At 48.8% G+C, this 20,336-nt stretch overlaps 1 protein-coding gene across 1 annotated transcript in view; it reads right to left on the bottom strand.

Moving 5' to 3' along the window:
- Positions 1–20,336, bottom strand: part of VWA5B1 (von Willebrand factor A domain containing 5B1) — an 87,151-nt gene that overhangs the window by 13,807 nt on the left and 53,008 nt on the right. Inside the window, exons 15-17 of the mRNA XM_029065748.2 lie at positions 19,644–19,958; positions 15,239–15,376; positions 14,123–14,257 (exon numbers count right to left, since the gene is read on the bottom strand). Of these exons, the coding sequence (XP_028921581.2) occupies positions 14,123–14,257; positions 15,239–15,376; positions 19,644–19,958 (588 nt within the window). The remainder of the gene's footprint in view (positions 1–14,122; positions 14,258–15,238; positions 15,377–19,643; positions 19,959–20,336) is intronic.

The following is a 20,336-nucleotide window of genomic DNA, read 5'->3' as shown; positions in this document are numbered from 1 at the left end:
TTTCTCTCCAACGCTACAAACTACTCATGTTTCTCTGAAAGGGCACTTAACCAGGCCGTTTTTGAGCCAAACATTGATTTGGAGGTGGAAATGCTTAGAATGCTCTGGGGTGAGATCTTCATCACTATAATAGTGTGGTTTGCTGATGGACCAGTACTGACCACAAATTCATTCTCTCTGGTTCTGCAGACCAGCAGCTGGTGCTCTCTCCACCTTCTGCAACTCAGAGTTCACTGGGCAGCCCTCCAATTTCCTGATAATAATAATATTATTTCAGTGCTAACACTATACTAAGTGTTGGGGTAGATAATAATAATACTGGTATTTGTTAAGTGCTTACTACGTGCCAGACACCGCACTAAGCGCTGGGGTGGATACAAGCAAATCGGTTTGGACACAGTCCCTATCCCACGTCGGGCTCACGGTCTCCATCCCTGTTTTCCAGATGAAGGAACTGAGGCCCAGAGGAAGTAAAGTGACTCACCCAAGGCCACGCAGCAGACGAGTGTCAGAGCTGGGATTAGAACCCATGACCTCTGACTCCCCGGCTCAGACTCTATCACCTACACCTACATAAAAGGTAATCCGATTGGACACAGTCTCTGTCCCATATAGGGCTCACGGTTTTAAGGGGGGAGGAAGAACAGGTTTTACCCATCCTCTCTAACTCATAAGCGGGCTACCTTAGCATCATTCTCAACTCATCACTCTCTTTCAGTCCCCACATTGTCAGTCACCAAATCTTCATAACATCTCCAGAATAAACCCCTTCCTCTTCACCCAGTCTGCCGCCCCGCTGGTCCAGATATTTGTTATATATGTCCCGCCTCGACGACTGCATCAGCCTCCTAGCAGATCTCCCTGCCTCCAGCCTACTCTGAGGCCCAGACCATTTTTCTAAAAACTTATTTTGCACGTGTCTCCCTACTCCTCAAAACCCACCAGTGGTAATAATCATAATAATGTTGGTATTTGTTAAACGCTTACTATGTGCAGAGCACCGTTCTAAGCGCTGGGGGAGATGCAGGGTGATCAGGTCGTCCCACGTGGGGCTCACAGTTTTAATCCCCATTTTACAGATGAGGGAACTGAGGCACAGAGAAGTGAAGTGACTCGCCCACAGTCACGCAGCTGACGAGTGGCAGAGCAGGGATTGGAACCCATGACCTCTGACTCCAAAACCCGGGCTCTTTCCACTGAGCCACGCTGGGCTTCGGAGTCAGAGGTCATGGGTTCGATTCCCGGCTCTGCGACTTGTCAGCTGTGTGACTGTGGGCGAGTCACTTCACTTCTCTGGGCCTCAGTTCCCTCATCTGTAAAATGGGGATTAACTGTGAACCTCATGTGGGACAACCTGATTACCCTGATTCTACCCCAGTGCTTAGAACAGTGCTCTGCACATAGTAAGCGCTTAACAAATACCAACATTATTATTATTACCTCTGCATCTAGCATAAAAACTCCCCACCATCGATTTTTGAAGGCATTCAGTCAGCTTTCTCCCTGCTCCCTATCCTCTCTCCTCCTCTAACTTTAACATGCACACTTCACTCCTCTAACGCCTACCTACTCATTGTACCTCAATTTCATCTATTCCTCAATCGCCTTACCCATGCCCTCCCTGTTTTCCGGAATTCCATCCCCCTTTACATCTGACAGACCACCACTCTCCTCATCTTCACATGTCTACCAACTCCGTTAAACTGTACTCTCCCAAAAGCTTAGTACAGTGCCCTGCACAAGGTAAGCGCTCAAAAATATGATTGATTGTTTGATTCAACACCCTACTAAAATAACATCTCTTGCAGGAAGCTTTCCCCAACCTTTCATCTCCCCAACCTCTCCTCCCTCCCTCCCTTCTGCATCATCTTTGCACTTGAGTTTATATCACCTAAGCTCTTTGATAATCACCTCCAACCCCACAGGACTTACGTACACAGTCTCGTACTCCGCTGCTTCCCCTACTCATAATTTATTTTCATTTCTGTCTCCCCCATTACTTAAGCTCCTTGAAAGCCAGGATCATGCCTACTTTCTCTGTAGTTGTACTCTCTCCAGTGCTTAGTGCAAAGCTGTGCACACAGTCATTTTCAATAAATACCACTGCTTGATCCATTTATTCATCCATTCAATCGTTTATTGAGTACTTACTGTGTGCAGAGCACCGTACTACGCACTTGGGAGAGTACAGTATAACAATAAACAGATTCTAGAGGGGGAGACAGGCATTAATATAAATAAATAGATAAATAAATTACAGATATATGTATATGTGCTATGGGAATAATAATAATGTTGGTATTGGTTAAGCGCTTACTACGTGCAGAGCACTGTTCTAAGCGCTGGGGGAGATACAGGGGAATCAGGTTGTCCCACGTGAGGCTCACAGTTAATCCCCATTTTACAGATGAGGTAACTGAGGCACAGAGAAGTTAAGTGACTTGCCAACTGTCACACAGCTGACAAGTGGCGGAGCTGGGATGGGAAGGAGCGAGTAAGAGAGGTGTAGAAGGGAGTGGGAGAAGAGGAGAGGAGGGCTTAGGGAGAGCTTCTTGGAGGAGATGTACCTTCAATCAGGGTTTGGAATGGGGGAGAGTAGTTATCTGTTTGATATGAGGAGGGAGGAAATGATATGAGGATTAACTTCCCATTTTGCAGAGAGAAAACTGAGGCACAGAAAAGTCAAGTGACTTATCCAGGGTCACAGAGCCAGCAAATGGCAAGCTGAGTTTAGAACTTGGATTTCATTTTCCCAGGCCCATGCCCTTTTCATCAGGCCTTTCCCCGTTCTAAACTGAAGCTCTAGGATAAAGCTGTGGGGCCTAAGAAGTACAATAAGCAAGTGTCTGTCCATTAGTCTATCCTGAGAGCTGGGGTGATAAAGGAGTGGTAATGGGGGGATTTGACTGCTATTAAATCCTGAGAGCTGGGGGGATAATGGGGTGATTTGATTGCTATTAAATCTCCTCAGCCTTCTCCCTTCCAGACTAACAATTCCAGTGTCTTTTCTCTTTCCTCAGGAATCATCATCTTATCATTATTATTATTGTTTATTAATTGCTTACTATGTTTCAAGAACTGTTCTAAGCACTGGGGTAGACACAAGTAAATTAGGTTGGACCCAGTCCCTGTCCACTTGCTCACAGTCTAAGAGGGAAGGAGAACAGGAACCGAACCTCCGTTTTACAGTTGAGGAAACGAAGGCACAGAGAAGTGAAGCGACTTGCCCAAGGTCACACAGCAGACAAGCAAAAAGCCGGGATTAGAACCCAGGTTCTGAGCCCTAGGCCCTTGCTCTTTCCAGTAGGCCACCCTGCTTCTCCATCCTATTCTGTAATCCTTCCAAATAGGATTTTCCGGGGACCACATGTGGTCTGACTTCCCTCCTGCTCCCCTCCTTTCTGCCCCACGCTTCGACTCGCCCCCTCCGGCCTCAGTTTCCCCAAATTAGTGATAATCATCCTATTCGGTCTCAGTAGAGGGTGGTGAAGCTCAATTAACTTGCTAAAGTGAAATGTTTTGAGAGCCTTGCCGGGAAGGTGCTGTAGAAGTATATAAGCATTATAATTAGAGTGGGTTATTATTCACTAGAAGAAAAAAACACTGTATAATTTATAAACGCCAGTCGCCTCTCCCCCATGCTCTAATGGTGTCAAATTTAGGAACGAGCCCAAGCAGTTGGAGGATAATGTATCCGAACCAGCACCAAGAGCGGCAAGTTAATCACGGTATCGTTTTCAACTGCCTGGCTGAGTCTGCACGACTGCCTTTGCATTTCCGCTCATTGGCTTTCTCCCGCTCCTGATTTTTCCATTATTTTGCACCTGTCCCTGCTCCTCCCCGGCTCATTCTTTCCCCAGCTTCCGTTTCCACCCAGAACTCAAGAGATGCCCCTCTCAGCTTTGAGGTTGGGGCAGATAGATGCGGGAATAAACGGTTCTCTCCTTCGCCTCCGGCTAGGCCGGAGGGGCACTGGGGAGTGACCTTAATTTCTTCCAAGCTTTAACTGTAAAATGGGGATCCTCATCTGTAAAATGGGGATTAAGACTGTGAACACCACGTGAGACAACCTGATAACCTTGTATCTACCCCAGCGCTTAGAACAGTGCTTGCCACAGAGTAAGCACGTAACAAATACCATCATTATTATTTAGGACCTCCTCTAGACTGCGAGTTCAATATGGACAGGGAACTTGATTGCTAATTCTTTCGCACTGTACTCTCCCAAGTGCTTAGAACAGTGCTCTGCACCTAGTAAGCACTCAATAAAGACCACTGATTGATCGATTCTCTCGGTGCTCAAGAAATACTATCCCGACTCTGCCCCTTGTCAGCTGTGTGACTGTGGGCAGGTCACTTCACTTCTCTGTACCTCAGTTCCCTCATCTGTGAAATGGGGAGGAAGACTGTGAGCCTCACGTGGGACAACCTGATGACCCTGTATCTCCCCCAGCGCTTAGAACAGTGCTCTGTACATAGTAAGCGCTTAACAAATACCACCGTTATTATTATTAATAAGTGACTGGAAGCCCAAGGGGGGAGAGAACTTTAGCTCCTGAGACACTTTAGCTCTGCTGCTCTCACACATAGACAATTCACTGCAATAATCCCAGAGGCCCACGGGCCCCTGCAAGTCACACGGTGTCTGAAGAGATTCCTGACCCTTTTCCGACCCCAGAATTGAGGCCCGACCTGATTAGGTATTGGGTTGACTTAGCCCAAAAGGATATGGGCCCAGCACCCCTGGGACAGGGCTCAGACGTGACCTCCCTCACCAGCCCAGAGCGGACAGCAGCAGCGGGCATGGGATGAAGCAGACTAGATTTATCTCCATTAACGAGAGCTTTCCCGGCAAGCAAATACCCGTTGCCCCCCTGCATTCCTTCCGGCTGGCAATTAAGTCTGAGAGAATCAGCGGGTGGAACTGCTGATGGCAGTGGAACTACAGAACCCAGCTCGGGAGGGTGGTGAACTTTGAGACCAGATCCAACCTCGGCCTTCTCTCCCTCTCCGGGGGCCGGCAGCCCCCTCACCTCAGGCCCAGCAGAGAGGAGATGGAGCAGAATCTGAGGAAGAGATCGGTGGGCCGCAAGAAGGGCCAAGAGGAAGCCTGTCCAAGGACCCCGAGGTCGTCCCTGAGAACCGAGGGGTGGAAATCTACTCTGAATTCTCCATTTTAGTGGAGGAGAAGGTGCTCTGTATACAGTAAGTGACCAGTAAATGCCACTGATTCATTGATTGATTGGATTCAGAAGATTCAGAAGGGGGAATCAAGCCGCTTGTGAAGAGTGGGATCTAAACCCACAGAACAGTATCGCGGGAGCACCACACTTCATCGTTTCTTTCCTCGGCAGCTTGAAAAATAATAATAATAATAATGTTGACATTTGTTAAGCGCTTACTATGTGCAGAGCACTGTTCTAAGCGCTGGGGTAGGTACAGGGTAATCAGGTTGTCTCACATGAGGCTCACAGTCTTAAGCCCCATTTTACAGATGAGGTAACTGAGGCCCGGAGTGAAGTGACTTGCCCACAGTCACACAGCTGACAAGCGGCAGAGCCGGGATTCGAACCCATGACCTCTGACTCCCAAGCTCATGCTCTTTCCACTGAGCCACGCTGCTTCTCTGGAAAAAGGAAAAATAATAATGATAACAATGATGGCATTTGTTAAGCGCTTACTATGGGCAAAGCACTCTTCTAAGCACTGGGGGGATACAAGATGATCAGGTTGTCCCACGTGGGGCTCACAGTCTTCATTCCCCTTTTACAGATGAGGTAACTGAGGCACGGAGAAGTCAAGTGACTTGCCCGAAGTCACAAAGCTGACAAGTGGTGGAACTGGGATTAGAAAAAGGAAGAGGTAAAGCATGTTTGGATGGACGCGCCAAGCAGCATGGCCTAGAGGAAAGAGCATGGGCCTGGGAGTCAGAAGAGCTGGGTTCTAATCCCTACTCGGCTTTTTGCCCGCTCGTGACAGTGGGCAAATCACTTCACTTCTCCGCGCTTCCATTCCCTCATCTGTAAAATGGGGATCCAATATCTGTTCTCCCTTCTACTTTGACCGTAAGCCCCATGTGGGTCCTGCTTACCTTGTATCTACCGCAGTTCCTGAGACGCAGTAAGCGTCTAACAAATATCCCAGTTTGTTACTCTTTTGGACACCAACGGAAAACTGCACCTAGATGTTAGCTCTGCCATCTAGTGGTCATTACAATAACTATTGTATCATTCAATTTCCTAAAACCAGAAATTATTGCTCCCTCGATTGGCGTTCGATAAGAGGCGAAGTCCACATGTGAGTAAATAATGTAGCTGTCGGTTGTCAAAAGCCTTCTTTCAGTGGTGTTAAAAGAGCCAGGGTACACTTAGTGAGACACACTAATGAGGCGAAAACGTCCGAAAGGGAATATAGTTCCCGCCAACCTCTGTAGTCCATGCCCTGAGCTGGGAGCCTGGACCCTCTGAGTTACTGCCATATGAGCTATTCCAAGCAACTGCGCCCTGTTTATCTCCCATCCACCCTCACAATCCCTGGCCCATTTCTCTCCTTCTCTTAATTTCTGAATCTTAATGAAACTCGCAAAGCATCTCGGCTGCTTTTTCCCGTCTCATTCGTTTGTTCCTTCAATCGTGAGCGTTTACTCTGTGCAGAGCACTGTACTAAGCACTTGGGATGTACAATTCGGCAACAGATAGAGACAATCCCTGCCTATCTCTCCACCTCTGCTTAGCTTTCCACATTCACAGGCATCTTCTTTTTGGAGCTCCCGTCTCTGGACTATCTGACCCCTTTCCCAGTTTCATCGTTCCAGCCCTGTGGTTGTCCTCTCTTTCAGTCATCTGTGGGTCTCTCCGATAATGAAAATAATAATAATAATCGTGAGATTTGCTAAAAGTGCTTACTGCGCATCAAGCACCGTAATAACAATAATAATGTTTGTATTTGTTAAGCGCTTACTATGTACCAAGCACTGCTCTAAGCGCTGCGGTAGATACAGGGTAATCAGGTTGTCCCACGTGAGGCTCACAGTCTTAATCCCCATTTTACAGATGAGGTAACTGAGGCATTGAGAAGTTAAGTGACTTGCCCACAGTCCCACAGCTGACAAATGGCAGAGTCGGGATTCGAACCCATACCCTCTGACTCCCAAGCCCGGGCTCTTTCCACTGAGCCATGCTGCTTCCCGACTAATCGGGTAGATACAAAATAACCAGGTCCCACATGGAGCTCACAGTCTAAGTAGGAAGAACGGGTACTGAATCCCCATTTTGCAGATGAGGGAACTGAAGCGCGTAAAAGTGAAGTGACTTGCCTAAGGTCACATAGCAGTAAGTGGCAGAGGTGGAATTAGAACCCAGGTTCTGTGACTTTCAGGTCGGTACTATTTCCACTAGGCCACATTGCTTTGTCTCCCATTAGATTTCAAGTACTTGAGCTCAGGAACCGAGTTTATCCCCTAACATGGGCCCGAAATGCCCACGTCTCCATGTCTTCAGGACACTGCATCCTGAAGGGCTTAATAGGACTTAGTTAGTCCTGATTGACTAACTCTCTGACTCACACATAGGATGGGGAAAATAATTCAGGAAGAAGGAGGTAAGACACACAATAAAATCAAAGAAGACAGGAAGTGCGATCAAAGGAAGGTGGAGTGAGGGCTTTATTCGATTTTTCTGCAGTCCTGAAGTGACGCTCAATCTTACAATCCCCCTCCAACTTCCTTCTGCTTTTCCTGTGGTTCTTAACCTTGGGTTCAAGAGGGAGAACATGGGAAGGAGGAGATAAGATCAAGAGAGAAACAGTGTGGTTGAGTGGATAGCGCATTGGCCCTGGGTGACAGAGGGACCTGGGTTCTACTCCTGGCTCTGCCGGATGCCTTTTGTGTGATCTCGGGAAAGTCATTTCATTTTTCTGGGCCTCAGTTACCTCGTCTGTAAAATGAGGGTTATAATAATAATAATGATGATGATGGTATTGGTTAAGCACTTTCTATGTGCCAAGCACTGTTCTAAGCGCAGGGGTAGATACAAGGTAATCAGTTTGTCCCACGTGGGGCTCACAGTCTTAATCCCCATTTGACAGATAAAGTCACTGAGGTACAGAGAAGTTAAGCAGCTTGCCCAAAGTCTCAAAGCAGACAAGTGGCAGAGCCAGGATTAGAACCCATGTCCTCTGACTCTCAAGCCCGTGCTCTTGCCAGTAAGCCACGCTGGATCAAGAGTATGAGCCCCATTTGGGACAGGGACTGTGCCCAACCTGATGAACTTGTGAATTTAGAACAGCGCTTGGCACATAGTAAGTGCTTAACAAGTACCATAATTACTATTATTTTTGTTTAGGAAGGGGCGGCTTGAGCCTCTACCCCCAAGTTGGACCTCCTTCTCCTCTAACTCAAAGGTCCCGCTTTATTCTGGCTACTATCACCACAAGCAGGTCATCAGTGTTGAGAGAGTCTGTTCCCCACCCCTACACCTGTAAAAAAGTGGGGAGCAGTGGCCCCATGTCTGCACCTCTAAGGGTAGAGAGAGTCAGGCAAATGTTCCACTTGCCATCCCCTCAGCAGAGCTGAAGGAATGGCGGGGGGAATCTGCCACTCCTGGTTTTAATTTCTTTTTTTTCCTGGGGTTAGCTTAACTCTGTTTTTGCTTAGCAGACTCTCCCTCCTGCAGCCCAAAGACTCCTCCAGCTCTAGCCTGCAGTGAAGCCATAAAACCGTTTATCACAGCACAGTCCGTTGCCACGGAAATGATGGCAATGTCCCCGACTGAACATCATTACCGGCGCTCGGGGCAGAATGGCGGAGGATCTGAGGGAAGGCTCAGGCCAGGGACGGGGAAGCCGGTTTGGAGGAAATCAAATCTCCCTCCCATCCTTCCACTCCAAACCAGCTAACAGGCCTCATGGGAGATATACAAAAACCAACCACAAACACAGCCTTTCTTTTTTGGTTTTTTATGCATCGGAATTCCCCAGGTTTATTCTTTCAGGATGTCACAAGTTTGCTAGTGTCAATATTTGATCCATCTGGCTTTGATCCAAAGAGTTTCAGTAGGAAGACCGTCTCCCCCGCTGCCCGTAAACTCGTAGTGGACAGGAATTATATCTACCAACTCTGTTGTACTGTACCCTCCCAAGGGTTTATTGAGCATAAGTGCTCAATAAATATTATGGACTGTGTCTTGATTTTGTCTAAAACAGGAAGTCCTTTTCTCTCCATCGAAACAAGCCACCACGCCGGTTCCAGTATTTGTCATATCCCGTCTTGACTATTGGATCAGTCTCCTCGCTAAACTCCCTGTCTCCTTTCTCTCCCCACTCCTGTCCATATTTCCTCTTCTGCCTAGATCAGTTTCCTAAAAAAAAGTCCAATCCACATCTCCACACTCCTCAAAATCCTCCCAGTTGTTGCCCATCCACCCCTGCATCAAGCAGAAACTCCTGACCACTGGCTTTAAGACGCTCGTCAGCTCTCTCCCTCTGGCTTCTCCCCACTACACCCCAGATCACAATCTTCATTTCCCTCAAATTCACTTATTCACTGTGCCTCCTTCTCCCCTCTCCCACTGACACTTTTTTACTCACTTCGCCCTCCCTGAAACTCCCTCTTTCATATCTGGCAGACCACTGCTCTCCCTATCTTCAAAGTCCTTCTCCTTCAAACCACATCTCCTCCAGGAGGTCCTCCCAGAGAAATCTTTCATTTCCCCATCTTGTCACCTTTGCCCTTCTGTGCCACCTGTAAATTTCCAAGGTCTCCCTATCGCTTATGTCCATTTAATATACTCTATCACTCCCCCCATCAATCATTCAATCAATGGGAAGCAGCCTGGCCAAGCGGAAAGAGGACGGGCCCGGGAATCAGAAGGACTCGGGTTCTAATCCCAGCTCGGTCTCTTGTCTGTTGTGTGACACTGGGCAAGTCACTTAATTTCTCTGGGCCCGGTTACCTCACCTATAAAATGGGACTGAAGATTATCGGGTATCTACCTCAGCGCTTAGAACAGTACCTGTCACATAATAAGCACTTCGATACCACAACTGTTACTATTCTTCCAATCCTGGCTCCACCTTTTGTCTGCCGTGTGGCGTAATGGGTAGAGCCTGGAAGTCCAAAGTTCACGAGTTCTAATCCTCGCTCTGCTACTTGTCTGCTCCATGACCTCTGGCAAATCCCTTCACTTCTCTGTGCCTCCTTACCTCATCTAAAATGGAGGTGAAGACTGTGAGCTCCACGTGGGACATGGACTGTGTCCAACCAGATTAGCTTGTATCAACCCTAGAGTTTAGCACAGTGCCTGACACGTAATAAGCTCTTAACAAATACTACAATTATCATTATCGTTATTATTATTATCGTGCCTCGTTACCTCATCTAAAATGGAGATGAAGACTGTGAGCCCCACATGGGACAGGGACTGTGTCCAACCTGATTAGCTTATATCCACCCTAGAGTTTAGTACAGTACCTGGCACGTATTAAGCGCTTAACAAATACTAAAATTATCATTATCATTATTACCTTGGGCAAGTCACATAACTTCTCTGTGCCTTAGTTACCTCATCTGTAAAATAGGATTAAGAGTGAGGACCCTGAAAACAGAGATTGTTTTCAACCTAATTAACTTGTATCTACCCCTGCGCTTAATACAGTATCTGGCATGTAATAAGCACTTAAATATCATAGCTATTTTAATATCATAGCTATTACGGTTTTTATTGAGCACTTACTATTCGCAGAACATTGTACTAAGTACTTGGGAGAGTACCATATAGCAGAATTGCCCGCAACGAGTTTACGAACTTCCTGTAAATTAGGAAGTGTCTGTCTCCCCTGCTAGATCATAATAATAATAATAATAATAATGTTGGTATTCGTTAAGCGCTTACTACGTGCAGAGCACTGTTCTGAGCGGTGGGGTAGACACAGGGAAATCAGGTTGTCCCACGTGGGGCTCACAGTCTTAATCCCCATTTTACAGATGAGGGAACTGAGGCACAGAGAAGTGAAGTGACTTGCCCACAGTCAGCTGACAAGTGGCAGAGCCGGAATTCGAACCCATGACCTCTGACTCCAAAGCCCGTGCTCTTTCCACTGAGTATTTGTGAAGCACTTACTATGTGCCAAGCACTGTTCTAAGCTCTGGACACCGTTCTAAGCGCTGGGCACTGTTCTAAACCCCTCGAGAAGTGAGCCTGAGTCTTCTACTTACTTTGCAGTCACCTAAACACTCCGTACAGTATTGCATTCTCCCAAACGCTCAGTACGGTGCTCTGCACACAGTAAGCGCTCAATAAATACCCTTGATGGATTCTCCCTCTTTCATCCCTCGGTTCAGGAAGGAGACTGAATTAGGCAGGGAGCTTCAGTGGTGACCACTCACCACTTGCAACTGAAAACTCAGGCTGAAGCGGAGTATTCTAGTAGAAAGAACCCAAGCCTGGGAGTCAGAAGGCCTGGATTCAATTGCCAGCTTTGCCACTTGTGTGTTGTGTGACCTTGGACAAGTCACTTACTTGTTCTGTGCCTCAGTTTCCTCATTTGTAAAATGAGGATTTAAATACCCATTCTCCTTTCTCCTTAGTCTGTGAGCTTCATGTGAGACAGGGACTGTGTCTCATTTCAATAGTATTTATTCATCGAGCGCTTACTATGTGCAGAGCACCGTACTAAGCGCTTGGAATGTACAAATCGGTAACAGATAGACACAGTCCATGCCCTTTGACGGGCTTACGGTCTAATCGGGGGAGACGGACGGACGAGAACGATAGCAATAAACAGAATCGAGGGGATGAACATCTCATCATTTGACTATCTTGTATCTACTCTAGTTTTTAGGAAGGGGGTTGGCATATAGTAAGTACTTAATAAATACCATAAAATGAATAAATTGATTAGTAAATAAATAAATGAACAATCCCGGCACTTCCACTTGCCTAGTGGGTAACCTTGAGCAAGTCATTTAATTTCTCGCTGCCTCAATTTCCTCATCTGTCAAATTCATTCGTTCAGTCGTATTTATTGAGCACTTACTGTGTGCAGAGCACTGCACTAAGTGCTTGGAAAGTACAATTCAGAAATAGAGAAAATCCCTGCCCACACCAGGTTTACAGTTTAGAGGGGGATCAAATTTCTGTACTCCCTCATAAACTGTGAGCTCCCAGGTAAACTCGCACAAATATCACAGATTGTTGTTATTATTATTATTATTACTATAACATCATGACAGCTGGCTCAGTGGAAAGAGCCCGGGCTTGGGAATCTGAGGTCATGGGTTCGAATCACGACTCTGCCACTTGTCAGCTGTGGGACTGTGGGCAAGTCACTTAACTTCTCCGGGTCTCAGTTCCCTCATCTGTAAAATGGGGATGAAGACTGTGAGCCTCACGTGGGACAAACCCGATGACCCCGTATCTACCCCAGCGCTTAGAACGCTGCCCTGCACATAGTAAGCGCTTAACAAATATCAACATTAAGTGACAGAGCCGGGATTCAAACGTGTGACCTCTGACTCCCAAGCCCGGGCTCCTTCCACTGAGCCACGCTGCTTCCCCTAATGGATTCGATACCTGTTCTCCATCCTACTTAGAATGTGAGTCCTTTATGGAACAGGAGCAGTTTCTGACCTGATTATCTTGTATCTTCCCAGGGCTTAGAACAGTGCTTGACACATAAAAAGCAGTTTACAATCACCACAGTTAGTAGTAGTAGTAGTAGTAGTATTGTGAATATGCTTGTGGCAGGCCGCTTGGGGATGCAGAAAAGGTAGAAGGGAGTAGGGGAATGGAGACAGAGCCAAACCTCTCTCACACCAGGCCTGCTGAGGGCATATAATTGTTCATTTCTGACTTGTGCCATCCAAGGGAAATGTCGAAATCGAGGGAAATGGAATTCCCCCCTTTCCACTGTGTCTCTGGGTGAGGGAAAATCCTGGAGAAAACTGCGGGAACTCAGGGAATCATGGCAACTAATATGCTGCCAAAATGGCCTAGTGAAAAGAGCATGGGCCTGGCAGTCAGAGCCAGCTCTGTTAATCCCGGCTCCGCCGCTTGTCTGCTGTGTGATCTTGGACAAGTCACTTCACTTCTCTGTGCCTCAGTTACCTCATCTGTAAAATGAAGATTACGAGTTAGAGCCCCATGTGGTACATGGACAGGGTCCAACCTTATTATCTGCGTGGCTCAGTGGAAAGAGCCCGGGCTTGGGAGTCAGAGGTCACGGGTTCTAATCCCGGCTCCGCCGCTTGCCAGCTGTTTGACTTCGGCCGAGTCACTTCACTTCTCTGGGCCTCAGTTCCCTCGGCTGTTAAATGGGGATTAAAAACTGTGAGCCCCACGTGGGTCAACCTGATCACCTTGTATCCCCCCCAGCGCTTAGAACAGTGCTTTGCACACAGTAAGCGCGTAACCAATACCACCATTATCATTATTATTATCTTGTATCTACCCCAGCTCTTAGAACAGTGTCCGGCACATTATAAGTGCTTAACAAAATACCAAAAAAAAAATATGCATAAATAAATAAATAAATAATCCTGGCACTTCCACTTGTCTACTGGGTAACCTTGGGCAAGACATTTAATTTCTTGGTGCCTCAATTTCCTCATCTGTTAAATGGGGATTAAATTTCTGTTCTCCCTCTTAAACTGTGAGCTCCCAACTAAGACAGGGACTGGGTCCGACCTGATTTTCCTGGATTCTACCTCAGCACTTGGCAGAATTCTTGGCACCTAGTAAGCACTTAAATGCCACAATTATTATGTGTTATTCGACGGATGCTCTCTGGTCCCTGCACCCTGCCCAGAGCACTGCCAGGGCCAGGGAAGCAGCATGGCCTAGTGGATAGAGCCCGGGCCTGGGCGTCAGGAAGGGGGACTTGGGTTCTGATCCCACCAGCTCTGCCACTCGTCTGCTGAGTGACCTCGAGCAAGTCACTTCACTTCTCTGGGCCTCATCTACAAAATGGGGGATGTGGGACATGGACTGTGCCCACCCCGGTTAGCTTGTATCTACCCCAGTGTTTAGAACAGCGGCTGGAACGTAGAAAACGGTTAACAAATACCATAAAAAAAAAAAAGTAGTCAAGTGGCAGAGTCTGGGTCAGGCATGGAGAGGACTCTTACTTAGGCTGTGAAATCCATCATCTAGTGCAACCTGGCCGCAGATCGACTGGGATCGCCCCAATCCAATGGAGAATCCCCGGGACTTCTTGCTTCCGGTGCTTGAGCCACGCTGGCTGCTTCCTTTGGATGCCACACCTTGGAATGAATGAACAGGGACAGTCGGTATACCAGCACCCCACAGGAAAGATGCTAACCTTCTCGTTGTAGCTTGATCTCATCTATCTTGCCACCGACCTCTCTCCCACGTCCTGCCTCTGGCCTGAAAAGCTCTCCCTCTTCATATCTGACAGACAATTGCTCTTCCCCCTTTTCAAAGCCTTAATGAAGGCATGTTCCCTCCAAGAGGCCTTCCCTCTTTTCCTTTTCTCCCACTCCCTTCTGTGTCGTTCTGTCTCGCTCCCTTTATTCATCGCCACCCCCCCACCACCAGCCCTTCGGAACTTATGTACATCTCTGTCATTCATTTACTTATATTAATGTCTGTCTCCCCCTGTGGACTATAACTTTGTTGTGGACTTTATGTGGTTATTTTGTTCTCTCCCAAGCACTTAGTACAATGCTCTGCAAACAGTAAGAGCTCAATAAATACTACTGACTGACAGATGGACAGACCAGCACATGGGAGACAGGTAGGACCAGTCCAGGCTTGCAAAAGCCACTTGCCCACTATCTTGAGGGGTGGGGAGGGTGGGGCCCATCCCCTTCTCTTCCTGGGGGACGCCGAACCGCTCCGTAAAAATCACTGATGGATCGTTCGCTCAACTGATGGATCTTCGTCCCGACTCTGCTACCGACTGGCTGCGTGGTCTTGGGCAAGTCACTCTACCTATCTAGCCCTCGGTTTCCTTATCTGTAAAATGGAGATAAGATACCTGCCCTCCTTACCTCAGACCGCGAGCTCCCTGTGGGACGGGGACTACGTCAGAGCTGACGATCTCGTAACTACACCGGGGCTTAGCAGGGTATTTGGCAGATCATACGTATCTAGTAAATACCCTCACTAGAGTTTCTATTTACAGTCCCCCACGTGACCTTTCCCACGGCTGGGCCTATTGCCCGCTCCCCCGACCGCCCCCACCTCCGACGTCCGTCTGGACGCAGTGCCCGCCCACCTACCTGTGCCGGTATACGCCACCACGGTGGGCAGGTAGCTGTTGTGGCTCAGGTCCACGGGCACGAAAGCCGTAAACTTGCTGATGATGTTGCAGGCCTTGCTGGTGTGCACTGCGTTGACTTGGTACCTGCGTCCAGATCCTGCCAAGCAAGACACCAAGACGGTGGTCCGGAAGACGCCCACCCCCACAAGATGCCCACCCCCACCACCACCGGCACTCCAGCTATGCGTGGCTCAGTGGAAAGAGCACGGGCTTGGGAGTCAGAGGTCGTAGGTTCTAATCCCGACTCTGCCACTTGTCTGCTGTGTGACCTTGGGCAGGTCACTTAACTTCTCTGTGCCTCAGTTACCTCATCTGTAAAAATGGGGATTTAAAAATGTGAGCCCCACGTGGGACAATCTGATTACTCTGTATCCACCCCAGCGCTTAGAACAGTGTTCTGCACATAGTAAGCGCTTAAAAAATACCATAATTATTATGCTCCCAAACACCCTGGGGCCACCTCTGGTTGGGTACCAGCAACAGCCAATAGGGCTAACAACTCTCGTCCGGCTCCACCACATTCGTTGTCCATCTGGGTGTGGACCAGCCCCGATCCCTGATCTCTATGGTGAAGCTCTCTCTACCTCTAGGCTGGAAGCCCCTTTGGGGCAGGGAACTTGTCCACCAACCCTCTTCTAGTGTACGCTCCCAAGTGCTTAGCACAGTGCCCCGCACAAAGTGAGCGCTCAAATACCATTGATCGATCGAAGAGGCAGCTGATAAGATATCCTTCCTAACCCACCACCGCTGCTGCTTTCCTGCTGGGGCCTGAAGAGCGTGAATCTGCATCAGCGGAAAAGGAAACTGGGCAGGAGCCATCAGTGGGAAGTAATAATAATAATGTTGGTATTTGTTAAGTGCTTACTATGTGCAGAGCACTGCTCTAAGCGCTGGGGTAGATACAGGGTGATCAGGTTGTCCCACGTGGGGCTCACAGTTTTAATCCCCATTTAACAGATGAGGTCACTGAGGCACAGAGAGGCGACTTGCCTGCAGTCACACGGCTGACAAGTGGCAGAGCCGGGATTCGAACCCATGACCTCTGACCCCCAAGCCCGGGTTCTTTCCACTGAGCCATGCTGCTTCTCAAGTAGCCATCAATAGGCGGTAGCTATCAATGGGCAGTAGCCATCAGTGGACAGAAGCCATCGGTAAGAAGACTCGGGGTCCGGCTGCTCTGTTCATCCCTGCAGGGGAGAATTGACACGGGAACCCAGAACACTCCATATCCTACTCTGAGTCCAATTGCCACGGTGGACATCGAAGCAGCCAACCGCAAGACGACTCTACACATTCGACGGCAAGTCGCCTTACCTCCGTTGATCCAGCTGTAAAAGGGGAAGATTCCCTACCCTCTCCCTCCTTTCCCACAACGTGGGGAAGAGCGATAAAGTTTGAAAAGTGCTTTGAGATCCTGGGAAACATCTCCACCTGGGCTTGGATCGACTGAGAGCTGCTGGTCTGACACCCTAGGGCCCGGCCTCGAGGTCGGCAGGGCGGGGAGTTAAAAAACAACCAACGCGGGCCACTGACTTTGGTATTTAGGAATACGTGGGTGTGATTCAAATAGCTGCAGAGAATTCAAGCGGCAGGGGAGTTCAGGGCCGGCAGTCGACAACAGCCCCTGCGGCATCCTCACAAAAACGATGAGGATTCTTAACAAATATCATTAAAGAAAAAATAAATCCCGTGAGCATTGGAGCACTGAAGTTCGTCGATCGGTTTGAATCTCCATTTCGGGGCAGGAGTCCCGGAGAGTCTCACCAGATCTGACGGACATGGGGCATTTCCCGCAGTCTGACACCTATAGGACGCTTCTCCCCTAAAATTTGAGGATTCGGTTCCGGGAGTATAATCCACATAACTTGAAAATTGCTTCCCCCTCTCTGTTCTCCAAAGTGGAAAAGCCCTTTAAGTGCAGCCAAGGGACTCTGTTAGCGGTTTCAGTCACAGTAGGGACACAGCCGCTGACAGCTTCCTCCAGATTGTAAGCTCCTTTTTTTCCCTCTATGGTATTTGTTCATTCATTCATTCATTCATTTGTATTTATTGAGTGTTTACTGTGTGCAGGGCACTGTATTGAGCGCTTGGGAAAGTATAATACAGCAAGCGCTTTGTTAAGCATGTTTTAAATTGTATTTGTTAAGCGCTTACTATGTGCCAGGCACTGTATTAAGGGTTGGGATAGCTACAAGCTCATCAGGTGGACACAGTTCCTGTCCCGATTGGAGCTCATAGTCTTCATTCCCATTTTACAGATGATGAGGCACAAAGAAGGTGAAGCGACTTGCCCAAGGTTACACGGCAGACAAGTGGTGGAGTTGGGATTAGAACCCAGGCCCTTCTGCCTCCCAGGCTGGGGCTCTATCCACTGTACGTGCTGCGTCCCCTGTGGGCAGGAAATGTGTCTACCAATTATGTTGTATCGGTACACTCCTAAATTCTTAGTACAGTGCTCTGCGCGTGGTAAGCGCTCACTAACTCTCACTGAATGATTATTATTATTACCAAGTGCCATCGAGTCGTTTCTGATCCATAGCAACCCTATGGATATATTTCCTCCGGAACGTCCCGTCTTCTGCCATAATCTGTAACCTCTCCGATGATTCTTTCGTTATCGTTGTTATGGTCTCTGTCCATCTAGCTGCTGGTCTCCCTCTTCCGTGTTTTCCCTGGACTTTTCCTAGCGTAGTTTCTTCCCCAGAGAATCAGTTCTCCTGATTATGTGTCCAACATATGCTCATCTAAATCGAGGCATTAGGCCTTCCAAAGACCGCTTTGGCTTAATTTGCTCCAGCTGACCAAAATCCCAGACATCCTGGGCCAGAGAAGTGTCACCTAATCCACTGGGGACCCCGTGGGCACTGGGCAGAGAAGGCTCAGCCAGAGCCTCCTCAAAGAAGCAGATGGGGTGGCTGGGGAGAGCAGGGAACAAGGTCTAATCAACTGACCAAATCAAAAGCCATGGGGTCAGGGTAAAAAGGGAGGTCGCGGAGGGACTCCGACAAAAAAATCACTTTTCCCAAAGATTCACCTTTCCCTTTTCCTGCGGTCGGCTGCTTTCCACTGCGGAGGATCTCCGATCCCCTTCCAGGATGTTCGGAGAAGGATAAGAGTGAAAGTGCAAGGGAGATAATAATGTCGGTATTTGTTAAGCGCTTACTACGTGCAGAGCACTGTTCTAAGCCCTGGGGTAGAGTCAGGGGAATCAGATTGTCCCACGTGAGGCTCACAGTTAATCCCCATTTTACAGATGAGGTAACTGAGGCACAGAGAAGTTAAGTGGCTTGCCCACAGTCACACAGCTGACCAGTGGCGGAGCCGGCAGTCGAACCCATGACCTCTGACTCCGAAGCCCAGGCTCTTTCCACTGAGCCAATTTGGGTGCTGGAATCTGTGTCCCCAAAACCCAGCTGACTCTCAGTACAATCCCAGAAGCAAGAAAAGAGTGGGAGGCCGCGCGTGGTTTAAACTAGAGGCCGATGATGTGTATATAGCTATGATACCATTTATTTATATTGATGCTATTGATGCCTGTTCACCTGTTTTGATGTCCGTCTCCCCCCTTCTAGACTGTGAGCTTGTTTTGGGGGGTGATTGTTGCTGAATTGTACTTTCCAAACACTTAGTACAGTGCTCTGCACACAATAAGCGCTCAGTAAATACAACTGAATGATGAACGAACGAGAGAGGGAGGAGTGGTCTCTAAGACTGTGAGCTCACTGTGGGCAGGCAATGGGTCTGTTGTATTGTACTCTCCCAAGAGCTTAGTCCAACGCTTTGCACACAGTAAGTGCTCAATAAATACAACTGAATGAATGAATGGAAGGTGGAAGCCTGGGGTGGGGAGGGGCCTGAAGAGGAGGGGCGGATCCATAGGGGGAGGGGAAGACCCTGAGGGGAGGGGAGGAGTCAGATGAGGAAAAGACTGTATTTTGCAGGGTAAATGCTAGATTTCATGGAAGAAGAGGTGTTTCTTCATCCTTATGATGCAAAAAAGTCCCTTTATAATTCCTGGCTTTATACAATACATGCGTACTGTCTACATCTAAGGGCACAGGGGATGTAATTTATTCATTTATATTGATGTCTGTCTGCCCCTCTGAACCGTAAGCTCATTCTGGGCAGGGAATGTGTCTGTTTTATTGCTACACTATACTATATTGCTAAGCTCCCAACGGCTTAGAACGGTGCTCTGCAAGCAGTAAGCGCTCAAAAAATATGAATGAATGGAGGGGGGAAGGGAGGAGACTGAGTAGGGGCCGAGGAGGAGAAGAGGAGTCTAAAGAGGAGGAGCCTGAGGGGAAGGGGAGGAGGTTGAGTGGGATCTCCGCGGGGGAAGGGGAGAAGTCTGAGCCAGTTACCATGCTCAATTTCACACTCCTGCTCTGCCAGCTGCTCAAAATCCCGGATGACGGACCTCGAGGCCAGATGGTGGAAGGTCTCGTTCCACAGGTCTCCATCGGCCCCCGGGCGACCCTCCTGCCCCCGGAAGAGGGGCCCGAGGTCGAAGGCCACCTCCCACTGCAGCGGCTCGCTGTTCCGCAGGCCCTTCACCACTGCCCGGCAGGCGGAGGGCCGGCTGGCCCAGCCCCGGCCTGGCCCGCGCTCCCGCTCGGCGGCCTCCCAATCTGACGGCGTCTCCGTCTCCAAGGTGAAGGGCGGGTGCTGGGTCGACTCTGTGGGACAGGCGGGGACAGACAGACAGACACACCCGAGGTCACCGCTGAAAGGGCTCTTGGCAGCGGCGGGCCGGGGAAGACCTGCCCCAGGTCGGTTCGGCCCGAAGCGCGCTAACTCCCTCTCCGCCCAGCCAGCCGTAGCCCCTTCTTCCTGCGTAATCCCCGTCGCCCGCCTGTCTCCCCCCAGATCCCTGCCGAAGCCCCTCTCCCTGCCAGAGGAATCAGAATTTCCAGGACCTTCCCGGCATTTCAAGAGAAACGCCGCAGCATCTGCTACCCTGTCCGAATCGACCCCGATTTCCTTCGTCCCTGTTTCTCTGCTTTCCTTCCTCCATGAGCCTAAGGGTTTGGGGAAGCTTTCCAGGGCCATGTTGG

Source organism: Ornithorhynchus anatinus, chromosome 5 (assembly GCF_004115215.2).
Source record: "Ornithorhynchus anatinus isolate Pmale09 chromosome 5, mOrnAna1.pri.v4, whole genome shotgun sequence".
NCBI lineage: Eukaryota > Metazoa > Chordata > Mammalia > Monotremata > Ornithorhynchidae > Ornithorhynchus > Ornithorhynchus anatinus.
The sequence above is the reverse complement of the archived record's forward strand: the minus strand, read 5'-3'. Positions and strand labels throughout refer to the sequence as shown.